At 42.9% G+C, this 25304-nt stretch overlaps 1 protein-coding gene across 10 annotated transcripts in view; it reads left to right on the plus strand.

Moving 5' to 3' along the window:
* PTK2 (protein tyrosine kinase 2) overlaps positions 1–23772 on the plus strand; it is a 179152-nt gene extending 155380 nt beyond the window's left edge. For 8 of the 10 annotated variants that reach the window (XR_001865994.1, XR_001865995.1, XR_001865987.1 and 5 more), the window contains 11 exons: positions 1039–1150; positions 3373–3459; positions 4626–4763; positions 6068–6199; positions 13415–13477; positions 16358–16397; positions 17055–17161; positions 19394–19402; positions 20672–21071; positions 21524–21604; positions 22521–23772. Coding sequence is in view for 1 of the 10 variants with exons in the window: in XM_017746659.1 (XP_017602148.1) it covers positions 1039–1150; positions 3373–3459; positions 4626–4763; positions 6068–6199; positions 13415–13477; positions 16358–16397; positions 17055–17161; positions 19394–19402; positions 20916–21071; positions 21524–21604; positions 22521–22730 (1135 nt within the window). In the remaining 9 variants the exon portion in view is untranslated. The remainder of the gene's footprint in view (positions 1–1038; positions 1151–3372; positions 3460–4625; positions 4764–6067; positions 6200–13414; positions 13478–16357; positions 16398–17054; positions 17162–19393; positions 19403–20671; positions 21072–21523; positions 21605–22520) is intronic. The other 2 variants (XM_017746659.1, XR_001865988.1) reach the window with 2 other exon arrangements.
* The last annotated feature ends 1532 nt before the right edge of the window (positions 23773–25304 follow it).

Raw genomic sequence — 25304 nt, forward strand, 5'->3', positions numbered from 1 at the left:
TTGCTGGAGTTGATCTCATCCCCTCAATGAGTAATTCTGGGTGGTTGTTTAGCAGACTGAACAGGAGACTATAAACTCAGAACTTAGCTTTGTTTCTGGAAACTCCTGAGTGATAAAGAAGCTGGAATAGCTCCTCCACAGGATTGTCTTTACCCTGGGGATAGCGATATGGAAATAATCTACCCTGCTCACATCTCCAGACTGTCCGCGTAGCGTGCGGCTCCAAGGAATTGGCAGCTCCCTCTTTCAAAGCTTCATTCTGAGTATTTTTCAAATGGCAAATATCCAACATTAATAAGCCACATAGCAGAGCTGGGAGGAGGCTGGCTGTGGGGGCAGCAGGAGCACATTCAGCTTCAAACAGGCTTTTTAATAGTCAGAACAGTGGTGAGTAGCAAACTGGTTTTACTACTGTCTTGTACTTTGTGAAAATGCAGCCTTTTGACCTGAATGCTTAGAAGCTGAGTGAATACTGTCAGATCTTTCTGTTTTGCTAAATTGCTTTGCTGAATGTGTTCGTGGTTAGGCTAAAACGTAAGAGCTGAAGAAGTATTTTTGACTGCTTTCTTTAAAAAAGGAAAAAAAAATCCCAGTGATCTGAAGCTCTTAAGTTTCAGTAAAGAACATTTTCGGTTTGTTTTGAACCTTTGCAGCAGTTCAGTAGAATATTTTCTTGTGAAGATAAAGCTTTCATGCAAGTAAGTGCTTGATTGATTGTCTTTGGGGACTTCTCTGTGTAATTGCACATAAAAAGAACTGTTATGAAAAAAAAATGTGTGCAAGATCAACCACAGCTTTCTGAAAATTTGATGCTGTTTTTGTTGTTAAAACACCCTGGTAATCCTATGGAAATATTTCTTTCTGATCCTGGTTTTCAGAAACAAAACCAGTGTATGTAAAAGAAGTTTGGTTTTCAGTAATTTTATAGCATTTCAAGTTAAGTAGTGTTTATTATTCTGAAAAATGCAGGAGCTGTGGGGAGAGGTTTGTTAGTCACTGGAACTGGAGTTCTACTTGATTACAATATGTTTTCCTTAGTACAATACTGGAGGAAGAGAAGCTGCAGCAAGAAGAACGAATGAGAATGGAATCCAGGCGACAAGTCACAGTATCCTGGGACTCAGGAGGATCAGATGAAGCTCCTCCCAAGGTAGCTAAGACTGCAAATTACGTGTGTTTAAAAAAAACCAAAAAAACCAACCAACCAACCAAACAAAAAAAAAAAACCAAAACCAAAAACTTTTTCTGTTCCGTTTATTTCTTCAAAGCCTCCCCTGATGGGTTTGTTCAAACCATGGCATTCTGGCCAGTTCTGTCCCATCTGGGAATCCTTGCCTGAAATGACCCAGCTCTGCTTGAGCTGTGCTTAGAACTGAGCCGGGCTAGGATACTGCATTAAAGATTTTCTGTTTCTTCTCTAACTTGTAAAAGACACCCATAGCTGCCACAAAATCGTTTTCTGGCCTTTCCTTTTCCCTCCTTTCTTGTAGCACTCCTGTAAATTGTTCTCTGATGAGCTCTCAGGCCAGCGTGAAGTTTATTTATAACACATTAGTGATGGGACAGAAGTCAGCTAATTGCATTTTCCTTCTGCTGGACAGAAAATTAGGGGTGTGTTTCCAAGGAACGTACGTGGTTTAGTTTCCACTTAATTTTCATTTCTGTCCTGTTTGGATGTCACTGATGTGTTCTGCAGCTGTGGGAGTCCAGCCTCACCAGTTTCTGAGCCCTCTTCCCTCTAAATGACTTGTCTGCTTGATCTCGGAGTTATTTTTGCAAGTTGTTACTTGAAAGTTTGAGCCTGTATTTTGAAGTTTAATTCCGTGCAGTCACCACTGCATTGTCTATGTCCTGAGAGTTTGTGGTGAATTCCTGGAGTTGTTACACCCAGGCTCTGGAGCTGATAATAATTCCAGGAGTAGTTGTGTGGCACCTTGTGCTGTGCACATTCCCCAACACTCAGAGAAAGGCAACTTTTTGGTTTTGGTTGGTGTCCTTTTGTTTTGTTACGTTTTGGGGGGAGGAGGGTGGTGGTGGTGGGGGATTTTTGTGTGTGTTTGGGGTTTTTTTCTCTTTGTTTCTGGGAAACAATGTTCCAACTTACAGAAGCAGATAAACTGCATAAATTGGACCAATATGCTGTTAATTTGAAATGAGCACCTTTGTGTGTGATGTATGAACTGAAACACTTGACCAAAGGTGTGTTAAAACTGCAGTTAATTCTGCCACTGGAGTTAATCTGTTTTGAAGGGATCACTGTGTCCTCACTGTGTATATCTGATGCTGTTGTTGGTTAGGTTTTTTATACACTACTTTTGTGTAAAATATGGATGTGCTTAATAATGGCATTGGAACAAGTTGAGTTTTGTAAATAGCAGTCTTTTAATTATTATCTAATTTTCTCATGGTGACAACTGATTTTTTTTTTTATTCTTGTGATGATCCACTGTAAGAGTTGCAGATGATTATAGGTCTTAAACTCCTACACATCCTCAAATAATTCCCAGCTATCACAATCCATACTGTGAAACTACTTGCGTCTCTCAGTGGTATTTCTGTTAGAAATCTAAGACAGAAAACATCCTAGTCCAGAATGATAATGAATTTTTTCCTCAAGCAATGATAAATTCTGCAGTGTCCATTAATGTGGTTGCCTTTAACTGCCAGAAGGACTGAGGGAGCCCTTTGCAGAATGATGAAGTTTGGGGTTTTTTTCCCCTCTTTGGTTGATTTTTCTCTTCCTGAAACATCCATCAGTGCTATTCCTTATTCATAAAGAAACCCTCAGCTATATCTTTGGAGGTTCAGAATAGGATCAAAAGCACTTTCCATCTTGAGGTAATTAGTTACACAGAAGTTAATTATCAAACTAACTTCATACCTCAGAATACCACATGGAAATAGCCGTGCAAACAAACCAGTTTGGTTTGTGTTATTCTTACTGAAGCAAAAGGATTTACTTTTGGGAACAGTCACAAAAGCAACAAACTACCAGCAAAAATTGGAAACAAAGTTGTATTGCACCTGGAAATTTTTTAAGAATTATGTTCTTAGCTGATGTTCTCTCTAGAGTTAAACAGCACAGCGCAGGTCATGGAGTGCAAGCAATTAAATAAACACAAAGAATTCACAGAGCAAGCATTATTTATTGACATCCTGAGCAAACAATTCAGCTTCATCCATTGCCAAGCAAAAATGGAGGAAAACTTACTTTTAGGTTTTTTTAAAAAAAGTGTTTGTAATTATAGGAGATCTGTTTTGGGGTTTTTTTTGGAGTTTGCCAAACCTGTAAATATTTGTCTCACTGAAACATAATTTTCTGGTTTTAGTTTTGTGTGTTTAGTGATTCTAAAAATTCCTTTTTGTTTACAGCCCAGTAGACCTGGTTACCCTAGTCCCAGATCCAGTGAAGGGTTTTACCCAAGTCCACAGCATATGGTACAGCCAAATCATTACCAGGTATTACATTTAATACCGTGCATGTATTTTTTTTTCAAATGTGTGTTCTCCATCTTAGTTGCAGCTGGTGGGATTGATGCACTTCTTTCATGGTTTATTTTAATTCAGTTCTGTTCACAGAGTTTTGTTTTACATAGAAAAAAAACCCAAACTGAGCCTGGTAGGTTTGCTCCAGATGGCAAATATTTCCACATCTGATGTGGTGCTCAGATTCCTGAAACGAGTGAAACATTTCCATATTTATTGATGGAATGTGGTGTTCATGTTAACATTTGTGCTGAGCTATGAAATCACTTGCTTTATAAAATGGCATTAACTGGGGGCCTTTCCTTGGGGTCATTGGTATTTCATTTTCTGTGTCCTGATAGCTGCTGCCTTCAGCTCTACCACATTGTATACTCACAGGTTTTGCCTTTCTTCCTAAAACTGCTGAAGAAATTTAGAACAAAAGTTTGTCGTTGTACATCGTAGAGCAATTTTAGGTTTGTTCAAGGCTACAGCCATATACAGCTGTCTCAGTCAAGGGGATTTTTTCCATGAAGAGAGGGAGGTTTTCATTGATTTAATAAGTATTTCAGGCTCATTAAAACTACTTGGATTTTCCTGTGGAGAAGTTCCCAGGCCACTCAGCTCAGCACACTAATTACATGCTGCCACTCAAGCCTTAAGCCTGTAACATACAGCAGGGGGTACATTTTTATGGGGCTCTGTAGGGTGATGTTTGCAGGCTCCTATTAACTGGAACATGAGCCCTGCATGTGTAGCTCTTATATATGTATCTATAGATTTTGTTTTGTCCTCAGAGGGCTTTGATCTCCTCGACTGCAGAGGTTAGAGCACGCTCTGATGCCGCTGGCTTGATAGGCACCATAAAACAGTTATCCTCAAAAGTTGTATTTCTGTACTGTTACACTTATTCTAAAATAGTTATGTTATGATGGGCGTCCTCTAAGACTTAAAACAGAGGTGTCATATTTTGGCTCAGCTTCTTTCTTCTGATGTTGCTTCCCCTTCCTCATCTCAGTGACTGCTTGAATTGAGTCATTTCTGTGCTTTCATGTTTGTTGTCTTGAGGGGGATGTTTTCATTATGGGGAAGCACAGGTCTTACTGATATCTCTGGTTTTCTCTTTGTTTTTGCCTGGGTGGGGTTTTTTGCCCCCAAAGGTATCTGGCTACCCTGGTTCCCATGGGATACCAGCCATAGCAGGCAGCATTTATCCTGGGCAGGCTTCTCTACTGGATCAAGCAGATTCCTGGAACCATCGGCCTCAGGAAATATCAGTGTGGCAACCAAACATGGAGGTATGGTGACCTGACACATCTGTTACTGTGTTCTGTACCGTTAAATACACTTTTTATTATTATAAATTGTATTACGTCTGTTATTTAGGTAGATCTGTTATAGGAAAATTGAGTTGTTCTGGTGCTTTTTAAAATCACCTCACTGCAGTGGGCTGGGAGTCCGGACTGAATTGTTTTTTAAACAAATCCTTCTATGTGAGGCTGGCCATGAGGTGTCACCTCACGTGAATTCTTGATGAAGTTGTTACTACTTATCTTAACCGAGTGATAGCAAATATTTGGTGTTTGTTAAGAGAAGGCTTTACTGGAACTTTGTGCTGTTCATAGAGTTGGGAACACTCACGTAAAAATACCTCTTGGGAGATATCCAGCACAGCTGAAGGATTGAGTCTTCTCTACAACTTACCCAGTAGAGAAGATGAAATGGTCTGAAAGACTGTTCCTGAGCTGAATTCCTTCTGGGTGCTCTCCAGCCTGTCATGATTGCACTGAGCTGCTGAGGAACATCGAATTAATTCCCCCTTTAACCTTGTGTCTTTTTTTTCCCCTTCTCCACTGTTGTACACTTTTTTATTCCATTTTTTCCTTTCACAAAGATTCCGTTTCTGTAGCTTCTGTTTTAAATATTTTTCTTCTCTAACCAGCTCTATTCCCTGTGTTCCTGATAAACATTTAAGTGATAACTGAGATCTACATGTTAAATACAGGGAAGTTTGTTACCAAATTTCCCTTGGCTTTTTTAAAAATACTAACTTATACACTATTTCCTAATGATTTCCAGACAGCATTGGGGTATGGTGTGTGGAATATTTGTGAGCTTAAGGCAGGCATAAATATTTGGTCAAAAATTCATTTAAAAATGCTTTTGTGACATGTTTTGCCAGTGTTGGCTAACACTGAATAGTACATTTGTTTTGATTTTAAAAAATGTATCTTGCAGCATTTAATAACTGGATGGTTACATTATTGCTCAAGACCAAGAAAACAAAATTGATATATCTGGTTTTTTTGTCCAACTTAAATGAAGTGCAAATACAGGAAGTGACAACATTGCTGAAAAACAGAACAGAATCTTTCAAATCGTTTTTGGTTGCAGTGACTAAGAGCAAGGCAGATAAAAAAGGGCTGGAAGGAGTGTCTTCTGCTGCTCTGCTTCAGTTTTTGAGGAGCTGAAGAAACTCTGCTTGACTGCTGCTGAGAATTTTGGCTTCTAAAAATCTTTTCTTTTGTAATCTCTTAAGTTCTTGCACCTGTTCATACAACTTTTAAATTGTGAGACTGAACAAACTTCCTCTGGATTGTAGGATTCAGGCACTTTGGACATCCGAGGGATGAGCCAGGTTCTACCCACACACCTCATGGAGGAGAGGTTGATACGACAGCAACAGGAGATGGAAGAAGATCAGCGCTGGCTTGAAAAAGAAGAACGGTTCCTGGTAATTCTTTGTTTCACAGAGCTTCTTAATTCCTCCTGATTTTTGGTTTTGTATTGCAGCTGGCTAAAACTGGTCACTTCTGTGGACTGAGAAAATTTACTGGACACAGGAGTTGCTACTAAAATGTGGGTTTTAAAATAAGTGTTCAGCTAGTGAGTCTAGTTTCAGATACCTTGAACAGCTGTGGCTTTTGGTGAATCTCATTTTATCCAGTTGAGTGTTTGTGTGGGGGAAGTTGTGGGTATAATTCTGTGCCCATCTAGAGGTTGCCTGTTTGCTCTTAAAGAGATAGATCTGTGTGTACTCTATCCCTAAAAAAGATGTAACCATCAGCCATCTAAGGGCCCTGGCTGTGCTCAGAGTTGTAACCAGTCTTTCCCTGGAGAAATAATGCCACATGTTAGTGGGAAGAAATAGTATAAGAGGGAGCTTTGTGAGGAGGGGAAAAGCTCTGAACCTCACCCAGAGCAGGAAGAAGAAATCATTGGTAATGGGATCTGCTGATGCTGTTTCTTTGCAATTCCAGTTCCTTGTTGTCAGTGCCACTGGTGTACGTTTTTTGGTTCAGCTCTGGCTATCCAGTTGTGAAAATTCGAGTTGTGTGTTAAATTTCTCCTACATGAGGCTGATGGCTACATATGGAGCAGAAGGTTGGAGTAGCATTTTACCAGGAGCCTGTGGGTGCCTGAGCCTCGCAGGACAGGTGGATAATTCACAGTGCTGTGGTGTGGGTTGTGACAAACATCAGCCCTGTGCTTGATCTTAGGCATATTTCAAGGAATGTTTCAGTTTGGAAATCTCCTCTGTGTTAGCTACTGGTATATGCCCCCATGTCCATGACATCTTCTAGCTGAGATCCACATTGTGCCTGAGCTAAGAAGTGACTTTTGATTAATGGGTGTTGAAACTGGTTTCCTTTGTAAGTCCACATGGGAATTTGCAGTTTCCCATTGGGATGACAGCAAACAAACCACTGTACCCAGATTGCTTGGTCTGAAGAGAGGGAGGGGAAAGGAAAATTTCTTCCCTAATTTAGGCATTAGCTTTTCCAGTCTTATGTGGCACCAGTTGCTTGTGACCTACACAACCCAAGTCAGACTCATCCCACTGACGGTTAAAACTTTAAAGATGGCCAAGAACTTTTTGTGGAATTACGTGTTTTCTGGGAATGAGGCATTGACATTGCAGGTGGTGGCAGTAGGTTGTGTGGGAACTTTCTGCAGAAAACTTCCTGATTTTTTCTGCAGAATAAATGATGATTATTTGTAGTGTTTGTTGATTCAGTCTCTGTACCATTAGGGTGTTTATCATCCCCTAAATTGATGTTGAGAAGGAACTTGCTGGTTTTTTCTTTCATCTGTAGTACAATCGTAGCATCTGTTTGGAAGAGATTTGCTGTGTTTCCATTTTGTGTTAGTTTTATTGTGAGGAAACACCATCTCTCTTGCATCTATTCTGTTGAGGAGTTGGAATCCATAAGAGACTTCAGTTCTTTTTCTTTCCACATTAATATGTTGACTGTACAGACTTTGGGGTTCACCCTTGAATGCCTGTTACAGATTTACACCTCATGTCAGGAGCCACAAGGTGCCTGTGAGCCCACAGCAGGATGTGTGTCAGGGGAATCTTCAGTTTATAGATGGTTGTTTCCTGGAAAAGGAATGTGGCTGAGTTTCTAGGTTAGCCCTGAGGAAATGAAGATGTGGAAAAGTCATTGTGGGGAGTCACTCTTGGAGACCTTGCAGATCTGCTGAAGGATATCCACAATTCAGACATGAGAGCTCAAACATGTAATAATAAGCCATTTATTGAGGCATTAAGGCCATATAATGATGTCTAGCATAGAAATAAGCCAGATATTACACACACATGCTCCTTGGCTGCTGTCCTCTAGTCAGTGACAATTAACATTTCTGCTCTTGGAAGAAGGGCCTTCCCTATTTTCATTTCAAGTGATGTAGGGAGAAGAAATCTGGCCCTCCCTTGCCTGCTTTAGGCAGGCTTCAAAGAATATTTGTCCTTCTGAGCACAGAGAATAACAGAGTAGAGCCGGATAGTAATATTTAACTTATGTAACTATAATATTTAACTTCTGTAACCATGTGTAGTGTTTTCAATGTAAACTGTCTACTTCCAAAAGCTGCTCTATTTACTCAGTCCTCGGGCTCTACAGCACATCCCACTTGTACTACTGAGAGTTGGACTCACAGGGGATCACTGCAAATCATTTAATGTAAGACACTGCAACAAGATAAAAAATCCTCTGTGGGTTTCTGTTAGTACAATTTTTGTTTCCCCAGAGTAACACCAACTTGCTCATGACTTGAAATTTATTGCTGCTTCTGCAGGGAGAAAATACAACTCACAGCACGTTATACAGGGATAAACAGCACTGATGCTGCTGGAAGGGACTCTGCAGATGGGGAATTCAGTTGCAGTGGCATTGAAATGGAAATGTGCAGGTCTTTGGGGAAGTTATCAGTGTAAGCAGTTTCCCTGAAACCGGTCCTTGGAGAACATGGGGATTAGTCAGTACTTGAAAGGATAGAAATGTTGTGCAAGATGCAGCCTTAACAGAATCCAGAATTCTGGAAATTCTGCTGTAAAAAGAGAAAACAAACAGGTCTCTCCTCGTGGAAAGCTCCTGAACAAAAACAAATCTGTTGTGTAAAAGCTGAAGAGTGAAGAAGTGCTTAATTCTAAATTGTACCAAATACACTCATTGGGAAGTGAGGAGAGAATTGGAGGGGTTGATTTTGGGGGATCTAGGACTGACAGTCCCTTACACCCCCTGACAGGGAGGGGAGGCAGCACTAGGTCTGGCAGCTTTGATGGATGTTGATTAAAACTTTTGATGATTAAACTTTCATGCTGTCTTGATAGAAGTGCTGTGGAGGTGATCCTCTCCAGGAAGGACAGAAATATGTGAATTATATTTGGGAAAGCTGAAGTGGAGACACACAAAGCATTATTGCGCCTAAAGTTTGATAGAGATCACTGCAGGACACAGTCTCTGTCCAGGGCACATTCAGGTGGAAGATGAAATGCCTGCACTTCAAACAATATAAAACAATAAAAAATTATCTTTGAACATTTTACACTTTTCTTCTTCTAGGCTTATTTAATTGCCTGCTCCTTCCTTTATATGGAGTTTCCAGTCTGAACCTTTCTTTCTAGCTGCACTGATGTTATGTGCATTATTTTTAATCATATAAATAAAGATCTGTATGTACATGCCTGTTAGTAACTCCTCAGCAGACAGAACAGTTTTGTACTAAGAAATTTATAGTCCTTTCTGGGATAGCTTAAGAAGAAATAACTCACATAGTTTCCTTATCATGCTTGGGTTTGTTTTTTTTTTCTCTGAAATTCCCACATAGTTGTGGTTTTGTCCTATTTTGACACTGAGAACTGCAATTCAAGTGTAATTGATGTGAACTGTTACTAAAATAAGAATTTAATTTTTAGCCTGAGAAAATCCCACCAAGACATTGCAATTCAGCATGTCCTGAGAACTCCAAGGCTTACATGTTATTTTATTAGCAAGTAACCAGAAATACTGGAAATAAAGTAGATTATGTCCCAGTTTGTCAACGTACACATCCTGTCTGAAAATTCCTCTTGACATTTGCAAAGATTTCAGATAGTAGGCTTCTTTATTAGAAAAAAAATCCATTTACTTTTGAAGGACTTTGTTTTTCTGCAAGATTTTAACAACATACAGTTCTCCCTCTATGTGGTTTTTTGAGCGTCCAGAGCCATGGCAGGGACTGGAAAGATGGCAGGGTGTTCTTTGGGGCTGTGAAATGGTGTGTGAAGTACAGAACAGGTTTGGTGTGAGGCTGACTGTTGACCTAGAGAATGTTGCATTAAACAGCTCAAGGTACAGCTCAAGGATCTCAGTATTAAAAGTTCAGCAGTGCATTGCTGTCATGGCAGCATGGGGGGCTCAAATTAAATCTCTTGCAACTGCACAAGAGTATGAATTGCTGCTGAATAATACTTCAAAATATGATGGGAGTTTGATCATCAGAATCACCTTTACTGTAAAATAGTTTGCCTTCTGACATTTCCACATCTACACAAAAGAGTAAATCAGAATATCATTTAGTCAAATGGGAGTTGTTAGAATTTATTAGAACACTAAAGTCAATAAATATATAATTGTGCCTTTTCTTAGTCATTGGACACAAAAGTTGAACACTTTCCTGCTTTTCCATGTGTTCCTGACTACCCAAGTTTTGATGGGGCAGAGGAGAATGTTTGTGGAAGTTGAAAGAAGCTTATGTACTGCTAAAGGATTTTTTTCCTTATTTCTAAGGTGTAGCTGTGCAGGTCACAGGGGTGCAGCTGCTTGGGGTCACTCAGGTTTGCCATCACCCCCTGGCACCTGGGATCTGCAGTTTAGGATCAGGTTCTTGGAGATGCCAGGTCAGCACCACTGCCCTCCACAGTCTTACTTTTGTGGGGGTGGTCAATAGGACTTGGTTTGGGTTTTTTTGTAATGTGTGAAGCATTTGTCAAGTTAATAATCATAATTTTTGTGATATTTTATGAGCATTTGCAGCCTTTCTGTGCAGCAGTTCCTGGGCTGTGGGTTGTGTGCTGTCCATGTATGGGGTGTCCTGAAGGGAACTCAATGTGCTGCATGTTGACTGCTGGTGGAGACTTGGGGAATGGAATTGTTGCTGTGACGTGGAGACTTTGGATACTGGAAGGAGGGACCTTCTTAGCAAGATGAGGAGGAGGAGAGATGGATATTGTGTCTGCTAATTTAACTTTTTGCTTGTATTACTAGGAAAAAAACCCTGTTATTTGGACTAGTGTGCATTTTTGTGCTTCTGACTCTTTAAAAATGCTTAATATTTCATTGTCTGTGGAGTCTGGTCTGAGGGACATGGTCTAGATGGTCCAGGGGAAGGTGTCCCTTTCCATGGCAGGGGGTTAAAATGAGGTGATCCTGAAGGTCTCTTCCAACCCAAAGCATTCTATGTTTTAAGGTGCATCTTTTGAGTAATAAACTGCTATCAGTGCAAAGAGCATTAAAGCCCTCTGTGATAAAATAGCCTTTGGTTATTTCCAAAGAGTTTGGACACTTTCCTGGCTAGAAATGAACGTGAAATGATGACAAATTGTGAGCATCAGTGTAACAGAAATGTAGTTTATCATATGCTTTATATGGATATTTAACAAGGATAGCTGTCACTGTTATTCCCAGAGAGATGGCAACATCACGACACAAGTCCAGGTCAGATGATATGGCCGAAGCGACCTCGTTTAATCACCCATACCTTTGATAGCATGGTTTGCAAAAGAGAAATTACATGATTGGCCCTTGGCTGGCCACCCACCGCAGTGAGGGGCTGAGCAGTATAACCACCCATTTCAAAATATTATTCCACAAGACTGGAAACAATTCCACTGTTCTCACAGCAGCCTGCAGGTGTAGTCCATCCAGTTTGCATGAGAGTGAAAGCTTTCACAGAAAAGCTGTGAGAAGCTGGATTTCTCTGTTTCTCAGCTGAAGCATGAGAAAGGAAAAACTTCACAAATGCTTCAGTAGCTGAAAATTTCCTCTGCTCCTGCCTTTTAGCATCCACGGATAGCTATGTGCTTTAGCTGAAAAGTACGATGAGAATCACGGCTTTACCTGTCTAGTGAAGTTTCAAGCATACTCATGTCAAATGAGACTTTAATCAGAAAAAATTCCTTCATCATAATAAGGAAATAAACTGGAGATTAGTCAGCGGTCTGTTTCATCTTAAAATCTGCCACAAATTCCTGGAAAAACATTAGGAGACCACTTGTGTCTGTTTCAGTTCTTAGTGTTTAAGATGGGGTTAAATATTTCCCTGTCTGATACAATTTGTCTATTTTTAATCTGCAAGTTCTTTCAGGGAGTGGCTGTCTCTGTCTGTGCCTCAGTCTGCAGAACACTGAATGAAAACCCCAAATATAAGCCCTCTGACAGCCTGGCAGCACAACTGGACTATTTTTAATGACAAAAGATCAATATCAGTGTGTTTTTGCAGGTTCCTTCTGCCCTGCTGGCTTTTAGGGTCATTTAGCAGGATATGTGAGTTGGAATTATTCTTTAGTGTTCTTAAAGGAGGAAGGGATCTCAAATAGCTTTAAACAAGAAAAGGATATATTTGTCCCCTGAAATTAGCTCTGAGAGAACATGGGGTGAGTTCAGTGTGTTTAGTTACACTTACCTTTCTCTAAATAAAAAATGTGTATTCTCATGCTATGTGTGACCATTTTATCCCTTGAGTTATCAGTGACTCCTCATCCAGTCTCATAGGAGAGAGTCAGATAAATCCTGGTTTTAAATGCCAGAATTGGTGCACTAGAAACACACTGTAATTCTGCTGAGCTTGTGTCTTCAGATCAGTGTTAACCTTGGCTTCACATCCTCTTTTCCTTTGTCTTTCCATGTAATCAGTGTTGTCCTTGAAGAATAAATATACCTGTATTTGCTGCAGAGATGAGTGGGGTTTTCCTGTGCAGGCCCAGGAGCTGAACCTTAGGGGTTCTTGTGGGTCCCTTCCAATTAAAGATTTTCTATGAAAAAAAATGAGTGGTTTCTGTGTTGGAAAAAAAAATCAAAATTGATGTGGTTTTATTTTTCCTTTTAAAAACAACCAAGCCCCGGGTTTCTGTATTGTGCTTAAAACACAGAAAGTAGAAATTTGTTTGTTGCTTATATGGGGAGAAAAGGGCATCTGGATAGCTTTGCTGGCTGGCTGTATCCAAATGGAGTGTTTAGAGAGCTCCAGTAATTGGCCCCATTTGCTTGGAGAGGGAGCCAAGTACATATAAGCCATCCTGGGGCAGGAAGTGGGAATTAATGTGCAGCATTTCTCATCCTGTGGTTGGAATTTTGCTGTTGGGAAGCAAGCTTCTTTTTAGAAAAAAACCCAACTTTTGCTGCCTTTGAGAAAACGAAAATGCAGGTTTTCCAGTGTTGTGTTAGGGCAGTGGTACTATGGATATTTAGTAGAGCATTTTTACTCCCGTGCTGAGGGCGGGTGCTGGTGGAGCAGCCGAGGCCCCGGTGGCGGCGGCGGGGGCGCAGGGACTGCAGTGAAATGACATCTGGATTTGTCAGTGTGCATTTTTAACGGGATTTCCCTATCTTTACACTGCCTCCAAGCTGAGGGCGCAACTCTGGGTAAGCAGAGCACAGAGTGAAACGTTTGATTTTTGTTCCAGAAACCCGACGTGCGGCTCTCCAGAGGCAGCATCGACCGGGAGGACGGAGGTCTCCAGGGCCCAGTAAGTGTGGGGGGGATCTTTTCCTCTCCCAGCTCTTCCTCCAGTTTCCTGGTAGAACATGCTGTCCACTGTCTCGGGTGTGGGAGGTGATTTAAAGGTTTTGCTAAACGTTTCCACTGTTACTACATGGTTGTACAGCTTTCCAAGAGGCTCAGCTTCTGTGGGAACAGCAGCCACAGCAACGTGGTTCATGCAGCACAGTTCATCAGTTTGGGGGATTTGGGGTTAGTTGGTTGGGTGGTTTTTTTCCCCCCTGAAACTGTTCTTGAAACAAATATTAAAATGTTTCCACAAATATGTTGCAATAAGTGCTCATGTGCTGTAGAATTGGGCCTTTTATTTAAAAAAGTGGATTGTTTTCTGCAAGTTCTGTCAACAGGAAGCAAGATAAAAGTAACTTTTGCAGTTGTTTAAATAGCTGAAGGGTTTTCTCACAAGGAATGTAAATGTTGCTGTTGTGTTACCCAGAAATGTGTTTGGGGTAAATGATCCACTATGAAACAGTTGGAATAAACTCCACAGCCATTCCTTTATTCCCAGACAGCTGCTGTAGCTTGAGTGTTCTTTCTTAGTGGCTTAACTCCTGTCTGTTTAACTAAAACCATCTCTTCAATTGTTTAATTGCCATTGGAATCTCTGCATCATACCGATGGAAAAGGGGGATTAGGCTAGGGACTGTTAGTGACACAAACCTGGTGCTTCATCCACTGTTTCTCCCCAGGGGTCACCTGTAAAGTAGTGGATATTTTAAATTCACCTTCCTGTTTCATTTGGGATACGACTGTAAACTCATACTTCGGCTTCAGCATTTCTTCACTACTTAAAAATTTAGGGATTCTTCCTGCATTTGCAGCCAAGACACAGTCATGAATGAGTGTAATGATGACACACTGCAGCATGGTCTCTGGAGACATTCATGTCTGGAAGCTCCTAAGATTTTTTTCCATGAAATTTGAGAAGACTATTAGTTACTGTTAGGCCTTGGCTGTTGTTGCATCTTTATATAAGAGCAAGGAAAGTGTTGCTGCATTTTGTGCATTTTGTGAAGATGCTTTGAGATGCCAAGGAGATTTTGAGGTCTTGTCACAGGTTACAGCCCCAGATCCCAAACTGTTTCTAGGGGAAGTCCTATCTGCCCAGGCAAGGTAGTACAAAGTAACACCCCATTTGAAAGAGTATGAAGAAAACACTTTGTGGTCATGGACAAAATGGGTTTTAAAAGAGACTCTAATTCATGTTAACTACGTTTCTAGTAATTTGATCTTGGAAGTTCTCAGTAGATTCAGAACATAACTCTGGCATCATTTGCAGTGGGAAATGCCTAATGCTGCTGTGAGTCAATATGAGTTTCTGACTGAGAGGATGAGAAATTGGGCAGTGATACAAATGAGAAGTTAACACTCACATTTTGGTAGTTCCTGACTGATCACATTCTTTTGACCTCTACTTTCAATACGCAATTTTTTGGAAGTACAAATGTAAGAATTGTTTTAGTGGGATTTTATTGTCCTCCCTCTCTTGCTCCCTTTCTTTTCCCGTGGGGTTATCAGATTTGAAATAGGTTAACAGCACGAATCAAAATTAATGACATGACTGAATGTCTCCACTTTGTGTCCCTGTTTGTGAGGTGACCAACCTCACTGAGCAAGAGACCAATGTAATTTCTGGTTCTCCTATTGCTGTTGCAGTTTTTAAAAAGCCCTTTTTTGTGGTGTTGTCCAGGTGAAACTGTGGTCAAGCTTTGTCTCACAAATTCTCTCCCTGCGGTGGTGAACAACATCTATGTAGGGATGTCACCTGTCCCTGTTTCTAAAGGCTGTACACTTCCTTTGTCCACCTAAGTGCTAGAAGATCCCATCTCTGCCAGGCCCTGTTCTGTCCTGCGTGCTTGACTTCCAGCAGTCTGGAACTTCCCACTCTGTGCTCTTAAAGGATGGCTCTTAAAAAGCACCTGACATCCATGGACTCCAGTTCCTTCAAAAGCAGATTCCCAAGGGACGTCACTATTTCCTGGAAAGAACCCAAAGTCCGCTCTCTACATAGCAAAAGTTTTGCTGGATTTTTTTCTCCTATCTCCAACAATTTGAAACTCAACTCCTTTGTGGTCACCATGACCAAGGCAGCCACTACTCACCACTTTGCCCAAGAGTCTCTCTCTGTTTACAAACAAGAATTCCAGGAATCACTTTTCCTAGTCAGCTTCCTTAATACCTGCACCAAGAAGTTACCTTCACAGAAATTTCGTGGACCTCTTTGTGTCCACTGTATGATATTCCCAGTTGAATTTTGGGAAGTTAAAATCACCCCCAAGGGCAAGGGCAGTTGATGCAGAAGTAATTCCTTAATATTGTGCTGACACTGGAGCTGCTCACCCTGGTGACCGAGGTTGGCAGAGAGGATGTATGAATGCAGTTATCAGGGAAAGTCACTTCCGTCTGTTAATAAATTCTTCCAAATGAATAAGCAAATGGACCTTGACTAAGAGCATTGCAACAAAACCAAAAAGCAACAGCAGGAAGTTCTGGAGTCTCTCGTTGTGTTGCCATTTCTCCTTCACCACCATGACCTCTACAGTTGGATCTGTGGACACAGACTAAAAATACCTGTGACTGTCCCACCACCTTTGAGTAGTAAGGAAGGGTGAACTGTAATGTCGAGGCCCGGGGTGTTGTGAGCGCTACAAAATACATGCAGATTCTTTTCTTACTTTCTAAGTAATAGACCTGTAGTGAGGGACTGACGATGGTGAATCAGGATATATTTTTAACCAGTGGGAAATGTGCTGAGAACTGTCTGCTCTCAGTATTTGAGATTGAGACAGTGCTTATGAAAGCTGTGAGCACTGCAATAACTACTTTATATGTTTATTTTATTTTATAGGCTGGTAACCAGCACATATATCAACCTGTGGGAAAACCAGGTAAGCAGTAAATGCAGATACTGTCATTTTGAATCCTTGATTACAAATCTTGCTGCAGCAGTAATGAACAAAAGTTCATGGCAGTATTTCCATACGGGGTGAAACTCAGTTCCAGGTACTACACATTGATGTTTGTGTACTGTGTGTTCAGGTTCCCCGTGCAGGCCTCAGACATACAGTCAGCAAAGCCAAGGAAGTGTTTAGATCAACAAGCAGGAAATGTCTAGAGGAAGCTGAGTCAGAGTGGGAATTCACCCAGTGTGGAGTTCAGACATGTAAAACAGCAGTAGAAACCTAAAGCTGGGTTTCTTGGTCTCAAAAGTGAACCACACCCAGGGTTGCTGCCAGGAAGAAGTCCAGTTTACCCAGGCACACACAGCATGTTGGCACTCAGCTGTGGTACCAGGGGTGACACAGGTACCAAGTGTGCCCAGAGCAGTAGCAGTTGCCCCACAAGAAGAGTTTCAAAGTATTTTACTAAAACAATCCTGTTCTCATAAAGTGCAGCTCCCACAAACAATGGGTTTACTGCAGGATGCCTAAAGATGTCCACCTTTGCAGAGGAGGGCACGTGCAGCCTGTGCAGTGCTGGCAGACCAGAGGCTGCAGGTACATCTGACACGTTGGTGCTCTAAAAACACATTTTTTGTCGAGCAGATCACGCAGCTCCGCCAAAGAAACCTCCACGCCCCGGAGCCCCCGGGCACCTGGGCAGCCTCGCCAGCCTCAACAGCCCCGTGGACAGCTACAATGAGGGCGTGAAGGTAGGTGAAACACCCCCAGCAAATGGAACGTTACCAGGGCCACGTGAAACACCCCCAGCAAATCAAACATGACTGCTCCGAGGTAGTTTGGTGTTCCTGAAGTAGAGATTGTGGAAAGCAAAAGGCAACCAAACTTCACAAGTTAATGTTGTCGTGGGGCAAGTGTGCCCTGGCAGCTCTCCAGGGGAGTGGGGAGGGAACTCAGGTTCTCTCTGGCTGTGATTCAGTGTGTTCCTCACCTAGAACCTGCCCATAAGGTGAGCTTATTTCTAGTTTAAAGAGTGTATGAAGTGTCCCAAATGGACCCAGCTCCCTGCTCAGGAGGAAGGAGCACACCCAGGGATCCCAGGGCGTGGTACCCAAGTCTCCTGTCCTTGGTCATAGGGAGATGAGACCTGTCCAAACTGTGGTGCTCAAAAAGCTCTTGCTGCAGCACCAGGGCTCCTCAAACCCTACCAGCTCTGGGAGACAAGGGAAGAGGGGAAATGGGCTGTCTGACCTGAGAGTGAGATACTTCCTGATGTCTTGTTTCATCTCCCATAAATAGCAGTAAAGCCAAAACTGAAACTCAACAGCAGTTTTGTAGCAGAGGTGCTGCAGGGTGCTGTGTCCTGCCCCTGCTGCAGTTGGTGTCCACAGAACTGCTCCTTAGGAGCACTCCCAAATGTCAGGCACTCCCAAAATTATCCCTTTGTGTGCTGTTCCCTGCCTGTGGGACTCTGCCACCTTTCTAATCTCCAGGAAACAGCCCTGCCAAGCCTGTAGTAAACAGCAAAAAAAAAGGAGCTGGGATAAGTGACCCTTATTTTAGGTGCTTTAAGAAAATATAGAAAAAGCCCAGTTCATCTGAACATGAAATTCAAAACCTGCCATCAGAGCAGTGTGTTCAGCACAACTTGATCCTAGCCACTGCCAGCCTGTCTCAGTCCTGCTCTTGTTCTGGGATTATTGGAATGTTTAAGAATCAGTGTAAATATCCAGCAGTGGTGAATTTGAGCAGGATTATTTATTATAATCTGATGCCAGTGCTTTACGAGCTGCCAAGCCTCAAAAAATGTCAAAAAGCAGTAACAGATGTGTTACTAAACTTGGCTTCTCTAAAATTTCCTTTTTAAATGCTGATACTGGAACATAAAAAATGTTTTTTGAAAACAAACAAACCTGAACAGCCAGAGACATCAGTAATGACAAGTGAACAGGATTTGTGTACTAAATAGCTTTTTGAGTAGGAAAGAATGGCTGATTTTGATTTTTTCTGTCCAAATTTTCTTGAAATTGGGTTATGTCTCTTGAAAAAAACAGCCCATTACTTTTTGGCATAGCTTTTTTAATGGCTGCAGTCCTTAAACTGAAGATGCTTCTAGGGTTCATTTCAGACTCCCTTTTCTGTACACCCAGTTCAGACTCCCTTTTCAGGGAGAACACAAATTAAGAGGATTGGAACTGCCTGCTGTCGGGAGACTGCAGGGCAGGCTTTAGGGAGCTGCTGGGTGAGGCAGAGTCAGCCAGTTCCATGAGGAAACTCAGGACTTCTGCAGAGCAGTGGTGTTGGGTTTGGGGATAAACAGAGAGAAACCAAGTGCGAAGAAACACACTGTCCATAGTCTTTAAAGTTTAGGGCCTGGAATTCCAAGGGTTTGGGTATCACCTAGAATGGGTTCTTGGTAGTTCTTCACCAAGATTGTGATGAGTTACTGTGAACAAGCCCTGCACAATTAAATGACTGTGTATTTCCCATCATAACTAACCTAAACAAAAAGTTTCAGAAGGATGAATACAACATTTTCTTAAATGCATCGAGTCCTGGACTGTTTGTGTAGAGGGACCAGCAGTGCTCCCAGGACAGGTGGTTTCCCAGGCCCTCTGCTCCACTCACCACTCTGCTGCTCGCCAGACTGGCTTGCTCCTGTCCAGCTTTGCATGATCTCATGCCCATGTGTTTAGTCAGGAGGAAGCATGGGGTGCATGGCAAACCCTTCCACTGCCCACACGGGTGCACAGCAGTCGCTCTGTCACACAGGACCCAGAGCTAACCCGAGTGGCTGCCGGTTCTGGTGAGGATGCATTTTCGTTGCAGGCTTTTTAACTGGTCTCTTATTGCTACACATATTTTGGGTTTGGTTTGGTTTGGTTTTTTTCTGTTAAAATGAGTTTTATTAATACTGTTTTTCTTTTTTTCCCTTCTTTTGGTAAATTTCTTTAACTTCCCCCCCACATTCTGCTCAACCATAGCCATGGAGGGTAAGCAGTGCGTGAGCGTGTGTGTACGTGCCCTATTCCAAAATGTCTTTGCATGTGACTTTGCCAAATGACTGTTTTAACTTCTTGATTGCTGAAACTGATTCAAATCACAGTCTTTCCCTGCTGATTGAGGAGATTACAGTGTTCTTTCTCCTAAGGTATTTTCTGATCAATGCACTAGATTGAATCGCTGTAATAGCTGTTGGTACCCACTTAATGAAACGCTACAAAATTGAATCAAATCATGTGCTGAATGCTGCACTCCTTCGTTAGAGAAGGTCTCATCCAACTATTTCACAGTTTCTTCAGGCAGGGTGTCAGGTGCTTGCAGTGAATCATTTCTGGAGCTGGGACCAGTCTTGAGAGCAGCAGTAACCCAGTGTAGGGAGCTGAACCACCACGAACCATCTCAGATCCAGGAGAAAATCAGGAATTCTTTAACCCTCTCACACAGAGTGGTTTGGGCATCCTGTAGTAGGGAATAGCTGCAGGAAACTGGGATGGTTATAGTTTTACAGTTCAGAGATACTGAAGACCTTACAAAGGAAGTTGGCAAAGTTTCTTTCATTTCAGACCTGGGATTATTTCAGTCTGTCTTGGATTTAACTCCAGACATATCCGACTTTGTTGGAAGTTCTGCTTGAGTAAGGACCACAGGATTTTTAACTTACTAGTTTTTTTCTGATCTCTTGGAAATCAACTGTCTAAAAGCATTCCATGTTTCCCACCTGTATTGGTGACACCATTTTTGTTAACCTGCTGTAGATTTTTCTCTAACAATAATAGTATCATAGAATCATGGAATTAGGGAAGGGACCCTCAAAGATGATCTCATTCCAGTTCTCTCTTTAACATATCAGTATGTTACTATGTGCTCTGACGTTATTTTGGAGCACAAAAATCCCTTCTGGAATGAGGAACCTGATACCTGTTGTCCTCAGTGGAACTTGAACCACTGAGACCTGTGAAGTACTCAGTACTCTCATTCCTCAAATTATTCACTTCTCTGTTGAAGGAGTTATACTGGAAGCTTTTCAGGGAAACCCTGGTAGAAGTTGCCCAGTGTCTTTTCGCAGGTTCAGTCAGAAGAACTAAAAGAAACTTCCATCAGCCTCTGGGGCCAGCGTGCTCGGCCAGCTCAGGGCAGCAGCGGGGCCGGGCGGGGGCTGTGGGGAACACGGGGAACCTGAGCCCCTCCCGGCAAGTTGGGAAGAGGCTGAGCCCCATCTGCTGGGCAAGGGAGGGTCAGCAGCCCCTCTCTGCTTGCAGATTCAGCCGCAGGAGATCAGCCCTCCTCCCACGGCCAACCTGGACCGCTCCAATGACAAAGTCTACGAGAACGTGACCGGGCTGGTGAAGGCGGTGATAGAAATGTCCAGTAAAATACAGCCGGCTCCGCCCGAGGAGGGGCTGTGGGGAACACGGGGAACCTGAGCCCCTCCCGGCAAGTTGGGAAGAGGCTGAGCCCCATCTGCTGGGCAAGGGGGGTCCCCCAGCCCCTCTCTGCTTGCAGATTCAGCCGCAGGAGATCAGCCCTCCTCCCACGGCCAACCTGGACCGCTCCAATGACAAAGTCTACGAGAACGTGACCGGGCTGGTGAAGGCGGTGATAGAAATGTCCAGTAAAATACAGCCGGCTCCGCCCGAGGAGTACGTGCCCATGGTGAAGGTACGGGGCAATGCTTAAAGTCGGGCTTTATTCCTTCCCTGAATGAGGTCTTCAAGTGGTGTGGGAGAAAATGTCTGGAAAGCTGGAAGTAGAAAAGCTTTCTGTGTTCATGGGATGGGTGACTTGTGGTCAGAGGTTGGAGCTTTGGATCCTGTTCCCAGTATTGTGGACAACAGTGCTTCATTCCCAGCTGGCCTGTGCTTATCCAGGGTGTTGAGTTATGTGCTGTCTTCTCCACCTTTTCACTTTTTTTGAGAAAAACTTGTTATTAACCCTTTGGCATCTTGTTTTGATGGTGATAGACAAAATTGCAGGTGGGATTTTGAAGTGCCTCAGGCGTGTTCCAATTCACTCCTTATCCAAATGAGTTAAATGTATCCACGGTCTCTTGCACTCTTAAAATTCTGTCATCCATTTCTTCCAAGTTTATTTCTTTAATCTTTTTTTCGTAGGAGGTTGGTTTGGCACTAAGAACTTTACTGGCAACAGTAGATGAGACCCTCCCAGTGCTCCCTGCAAGCACCCACAGAGAGGTACGTGGAGCTCTGCTCACCTGATGCTCAGCCATTGCCTTCCCACTCAGCCTCAGCCACTTGGGACAGGTTTTGGTGCTCCCTTCTTGGCACAGACACACTTTTTGGCTCCCTGAGCAGTCTGTACTCTTGGGTTATAATTCTGCATTAAATGAATTTTATTAAAATTGCTGCATGGACTTAGGCTTGGTATTAGTGAGGATTTTCAAACTGGATAGAGGTGTCACCCATAGGAAGGTGACATAAACCCCAATATTCCAAGGCAGGGAGACCATCTGGGGTTAATTCTTAGCACAGATGTCATCTGTCATTTGCTTGCAGACCACGCCATTGAGCAGGTAACTGAGCAGAGCTTGGTGCAGCTGGAAGGTGGCCTGTAGCTCTGGATGAGGAGTGACTGAGAGCTTTCAATGAAGTTCGGGAGTAAAACAGTTTTTCTCCAAAACCATGAACGAGTGTGGTACTGAGAAAGCAGAGAATGGTTCTGGAAGTGCCATCTCAGAGGTTCATCCTGACTTAGCCATGTGCTTAAGCAACCTATATCTGCCTTCTTGACCCATTTTATTTTTTAGAGCTACTTCTATGCTTTAGAGCTGCTTCAGTAATAAAAAGAGTGATGCTAAAAGGGACATGAAAACCCATAACAAGCTGTTAATGCCAAGTTGTGGCATTTAAAATCTGCTACTTGGGTGTTGGTGCTGTTTTACAGTGGGTGGTGCAGCAGCTGGCAGGGCTGCTCCTGATCTCCACCAGGCATGGAGCAGCAGGTGCCAGATTCCATCTGCTGCTCCACGTGGTGCCCACAGAAACAGCCCAGTTTCAGTCAGGAATCCCAAGCAGGGGCTGTGGCTCTGGGATTGCTCTGAGTGTGGTGCTTCAAACACCCCCCAGGGCTGATGGGGTTGTCTCGTTGCAGATCGAGATGGCACAGAAGCTGCTGAACTCGGACCTGGCTGAGCTCATCAACAAGATGAAGCTGGCCCAGCAGTACGTTATGACCAGCCTGCAGCAGGAGTACAAGAAGCAAATGCTGACAGCTGCTCACGCCCTGGCTGTGGATGCCAAAAACCTGCTGGATGTTATTGATCAAGCCAGACTGAAAATCAGCCAGTCCAGACCGCACTAAGCACTGAGGGAAGAGCATCATCAGCCTCGGAATTCTGCTTGTGACAGGATGTTCCTTCACCTTCCACCAGCAGTGAGGATTAACCCAGTGCAGTCCTGGCCTTCCAGCGCCTCTCGCTTCCAGACCTGCCCCACGGCCGCTGGTTCTCTCATTGCAACAGTTTAACCAAGTCTTTCTCGTGGAGCCGAGCTGGGCTGGGATTCAGAACGTGGCATTATCAGCAGATGAGGTTTGTACAGCAGCCCTCAGGCACTCAGAGCCGGGGGCACAGGGCAGTTCACACCATCGCATGGGACACGCTTCGCATTGAGCTGCCTCCGGGTCCCGGTCTCGGAGCCAAAACTGTTGGAGCAGCAGATGGGAGAAAGATATTGTGAAGTGAAGAATTCGGGGAAACCTCAGGGCTGAGAATTCTTGCCCACAGTATATGAACTATCCAGACTGGAATTTTTTTATTAGAACACTTACTTCGCAATATGCTAATCACGATTTACAGAGAAAGAATAAAAAGCTATATTTTCAAGACTTCAGTCATTTCAAGACAAACTAAAGCCCTCTTCATCTTCCTGCCTTTTACTTTTATGTGACTGTGTGAAGCATTTGTTTGGAACTAGCTGTAGGACACAACTGAACACTCGTCTTTTTCACCAGGATAATGTGCCAGTTCTTTTGTAGCAATGTTGTTTTCCTTGGAAGTGAAAATGCTGCTTTGTACCAGAGCAATTCAGAGCTGCATTTAGAGGAGATCTGTAACCATTCATGTCCCCCATTTTTATATAATTTATGAAGACAGATTAAAGCCATGACGACTATTTTAAACCCACTGTAGTTAACTAACCCACCCTTTTGTCTTTCTTGCCTGGGAGGAGTTACAGTAGAGCAGTGTAATTAGATTTTCCTTGGTTTTCCAGTTATGCCATCTGTTCTGTTAAAATAAAAACCACACTCCCTTTTTGCTGTTGAGGGGTATAAATTATTCTCAGGAAGAATATAATGAACTGTACAGTTACTTTGACCTATTAAAAAGGTGTTACCAGTGAAACTCTGAGTCTGTTATTTTGTGTGTGTGCACTGCAGAATTCTTCCCTGAGTACCTGTGTCTTTTTAGATATAAATGAGTTGATAATACAAATACCTGCCATCGCATCATAAAGTTCTTATATAAATGTAAAAGATGGGACAGTGCAGAGTGCATCAGTGTTTGGTGTGGATGTGGAACAACTCTCTCCAACTTTGGAGCCCTTCTTACACACAAATTTTGGAATGCCTCAATGCTTTGGAATACTATTTGGAACACAGCCCTTACTTACCTTGTTCAATTGCTCTGGAAAAGTCCTGTTCAGAAGTTATTTATGAAATACATTCTTTTTAAGTAGCTCCTTTCTAGTGCAGCATTACATCACCTCCCACACCCACCCTTCAAACCAGTTTTCAGACTTTTTTTAAAAGTCTGGAAAGGTAAATACATTCTACACCTTTCAGAACCTCAGTCCTTCACCTGAGAATTGCAGCCTTTTCCCCCACTGTGAAAAGCCCCCGACTCTGCTGTGCTGCTGCTGCCCCTGCACAGGTGCCATGGGAGTTGCACTGCTGCTGAAACCAGAGATGTCACCACAGAGGCTGCAGCACTAGCAAACCCTCAGCCCTTTTACTGAATACGATATCCTGCAGCTCCAAGCTGTCACCACATCCCTGTGTGAGCTGTGCTCACTGGGATTTCATTCCCACCTTTGTCCAGAGGCTGTGGGTGCCTTTAGGAGCCTTAACTGTACTTCTGAAGCACCAAAAAAAACCTGACAAGTTGTAAAGCCCCCTGCTGAGGACTCAGGAGAGCGATTACCAGGAGCTGCAGGTAACCTGGCCATCGTCCACCCAGCCCCCTTCACAAACATCCACCTGAGAGGCACGAGTACAAGTAGATATTCTTTATTACAGGCAGGTACAAAACTTAGTCAAAAAGACCAAAGCCCATGTCATCATCAGATTCCTCTGATTCTTCCTTCTTCTCCTCTTCTTTCTTCTCCTCAGCTGGAAAAGAAAGACAAGATTTATCTTTTTATCTGCTCACAGAAGTCACTTGTCACAAAGGATTTCACATACAATGACTGTAACATCAAGCATGAAGACCTGAGCAGTCCTAACAAGCTAAACCAGCAGCCCAAGAATAGTGTCTGCAGTATTAGCAAAGTGGCTCCAGAATTCATTTCTATCAAACCTTTAAAACTTTAAGAAGAGATGCTAATGTACGATCCTGATGACATTACAGGAAGAGCAGTCTTAATTCTGAGGGAACACTAATCCTGTACACTGACTTTATGTGCCAGCCTTTCTCAATAGAAGGGTGCTTTGACCGAGAACACTCACACAGATACTGTTAAGGCAAACCTCATGAACACAGCTTGTGTCACTGGTCCTTGCAAGGTTGTGGCTGCCCCATCCCTGGAAGTGTTCGAAGCTAAGTTGGATGGGGCTCAGAAGAGCCTGGTCCAGTGGAAACCGTCCCTACCCGCAGCAGGGAGGTTGGAGAGATACGCCCTTTAAGACCCTCCCAACCCAAGCTGTTCCATGGATCCA

Source organism: Corvus brachyrhynchos, unplaced genomic scaffold (assembly GCF_000691975.1).
Source record: "Corvus brachyrhynchos isolate BGI_N302 unplaced genomic scaffold, ASM69197v1 scaffold89, whole genome shotgun sequence".
In the NCBI taxonomy this organism is placed as follows: domain Eukaryota; kingdom Metazoa; phylum Chordata; class Aves; order Passeriformes; family Corvidae; genus Corvus; species Corvus brachyrhynchos.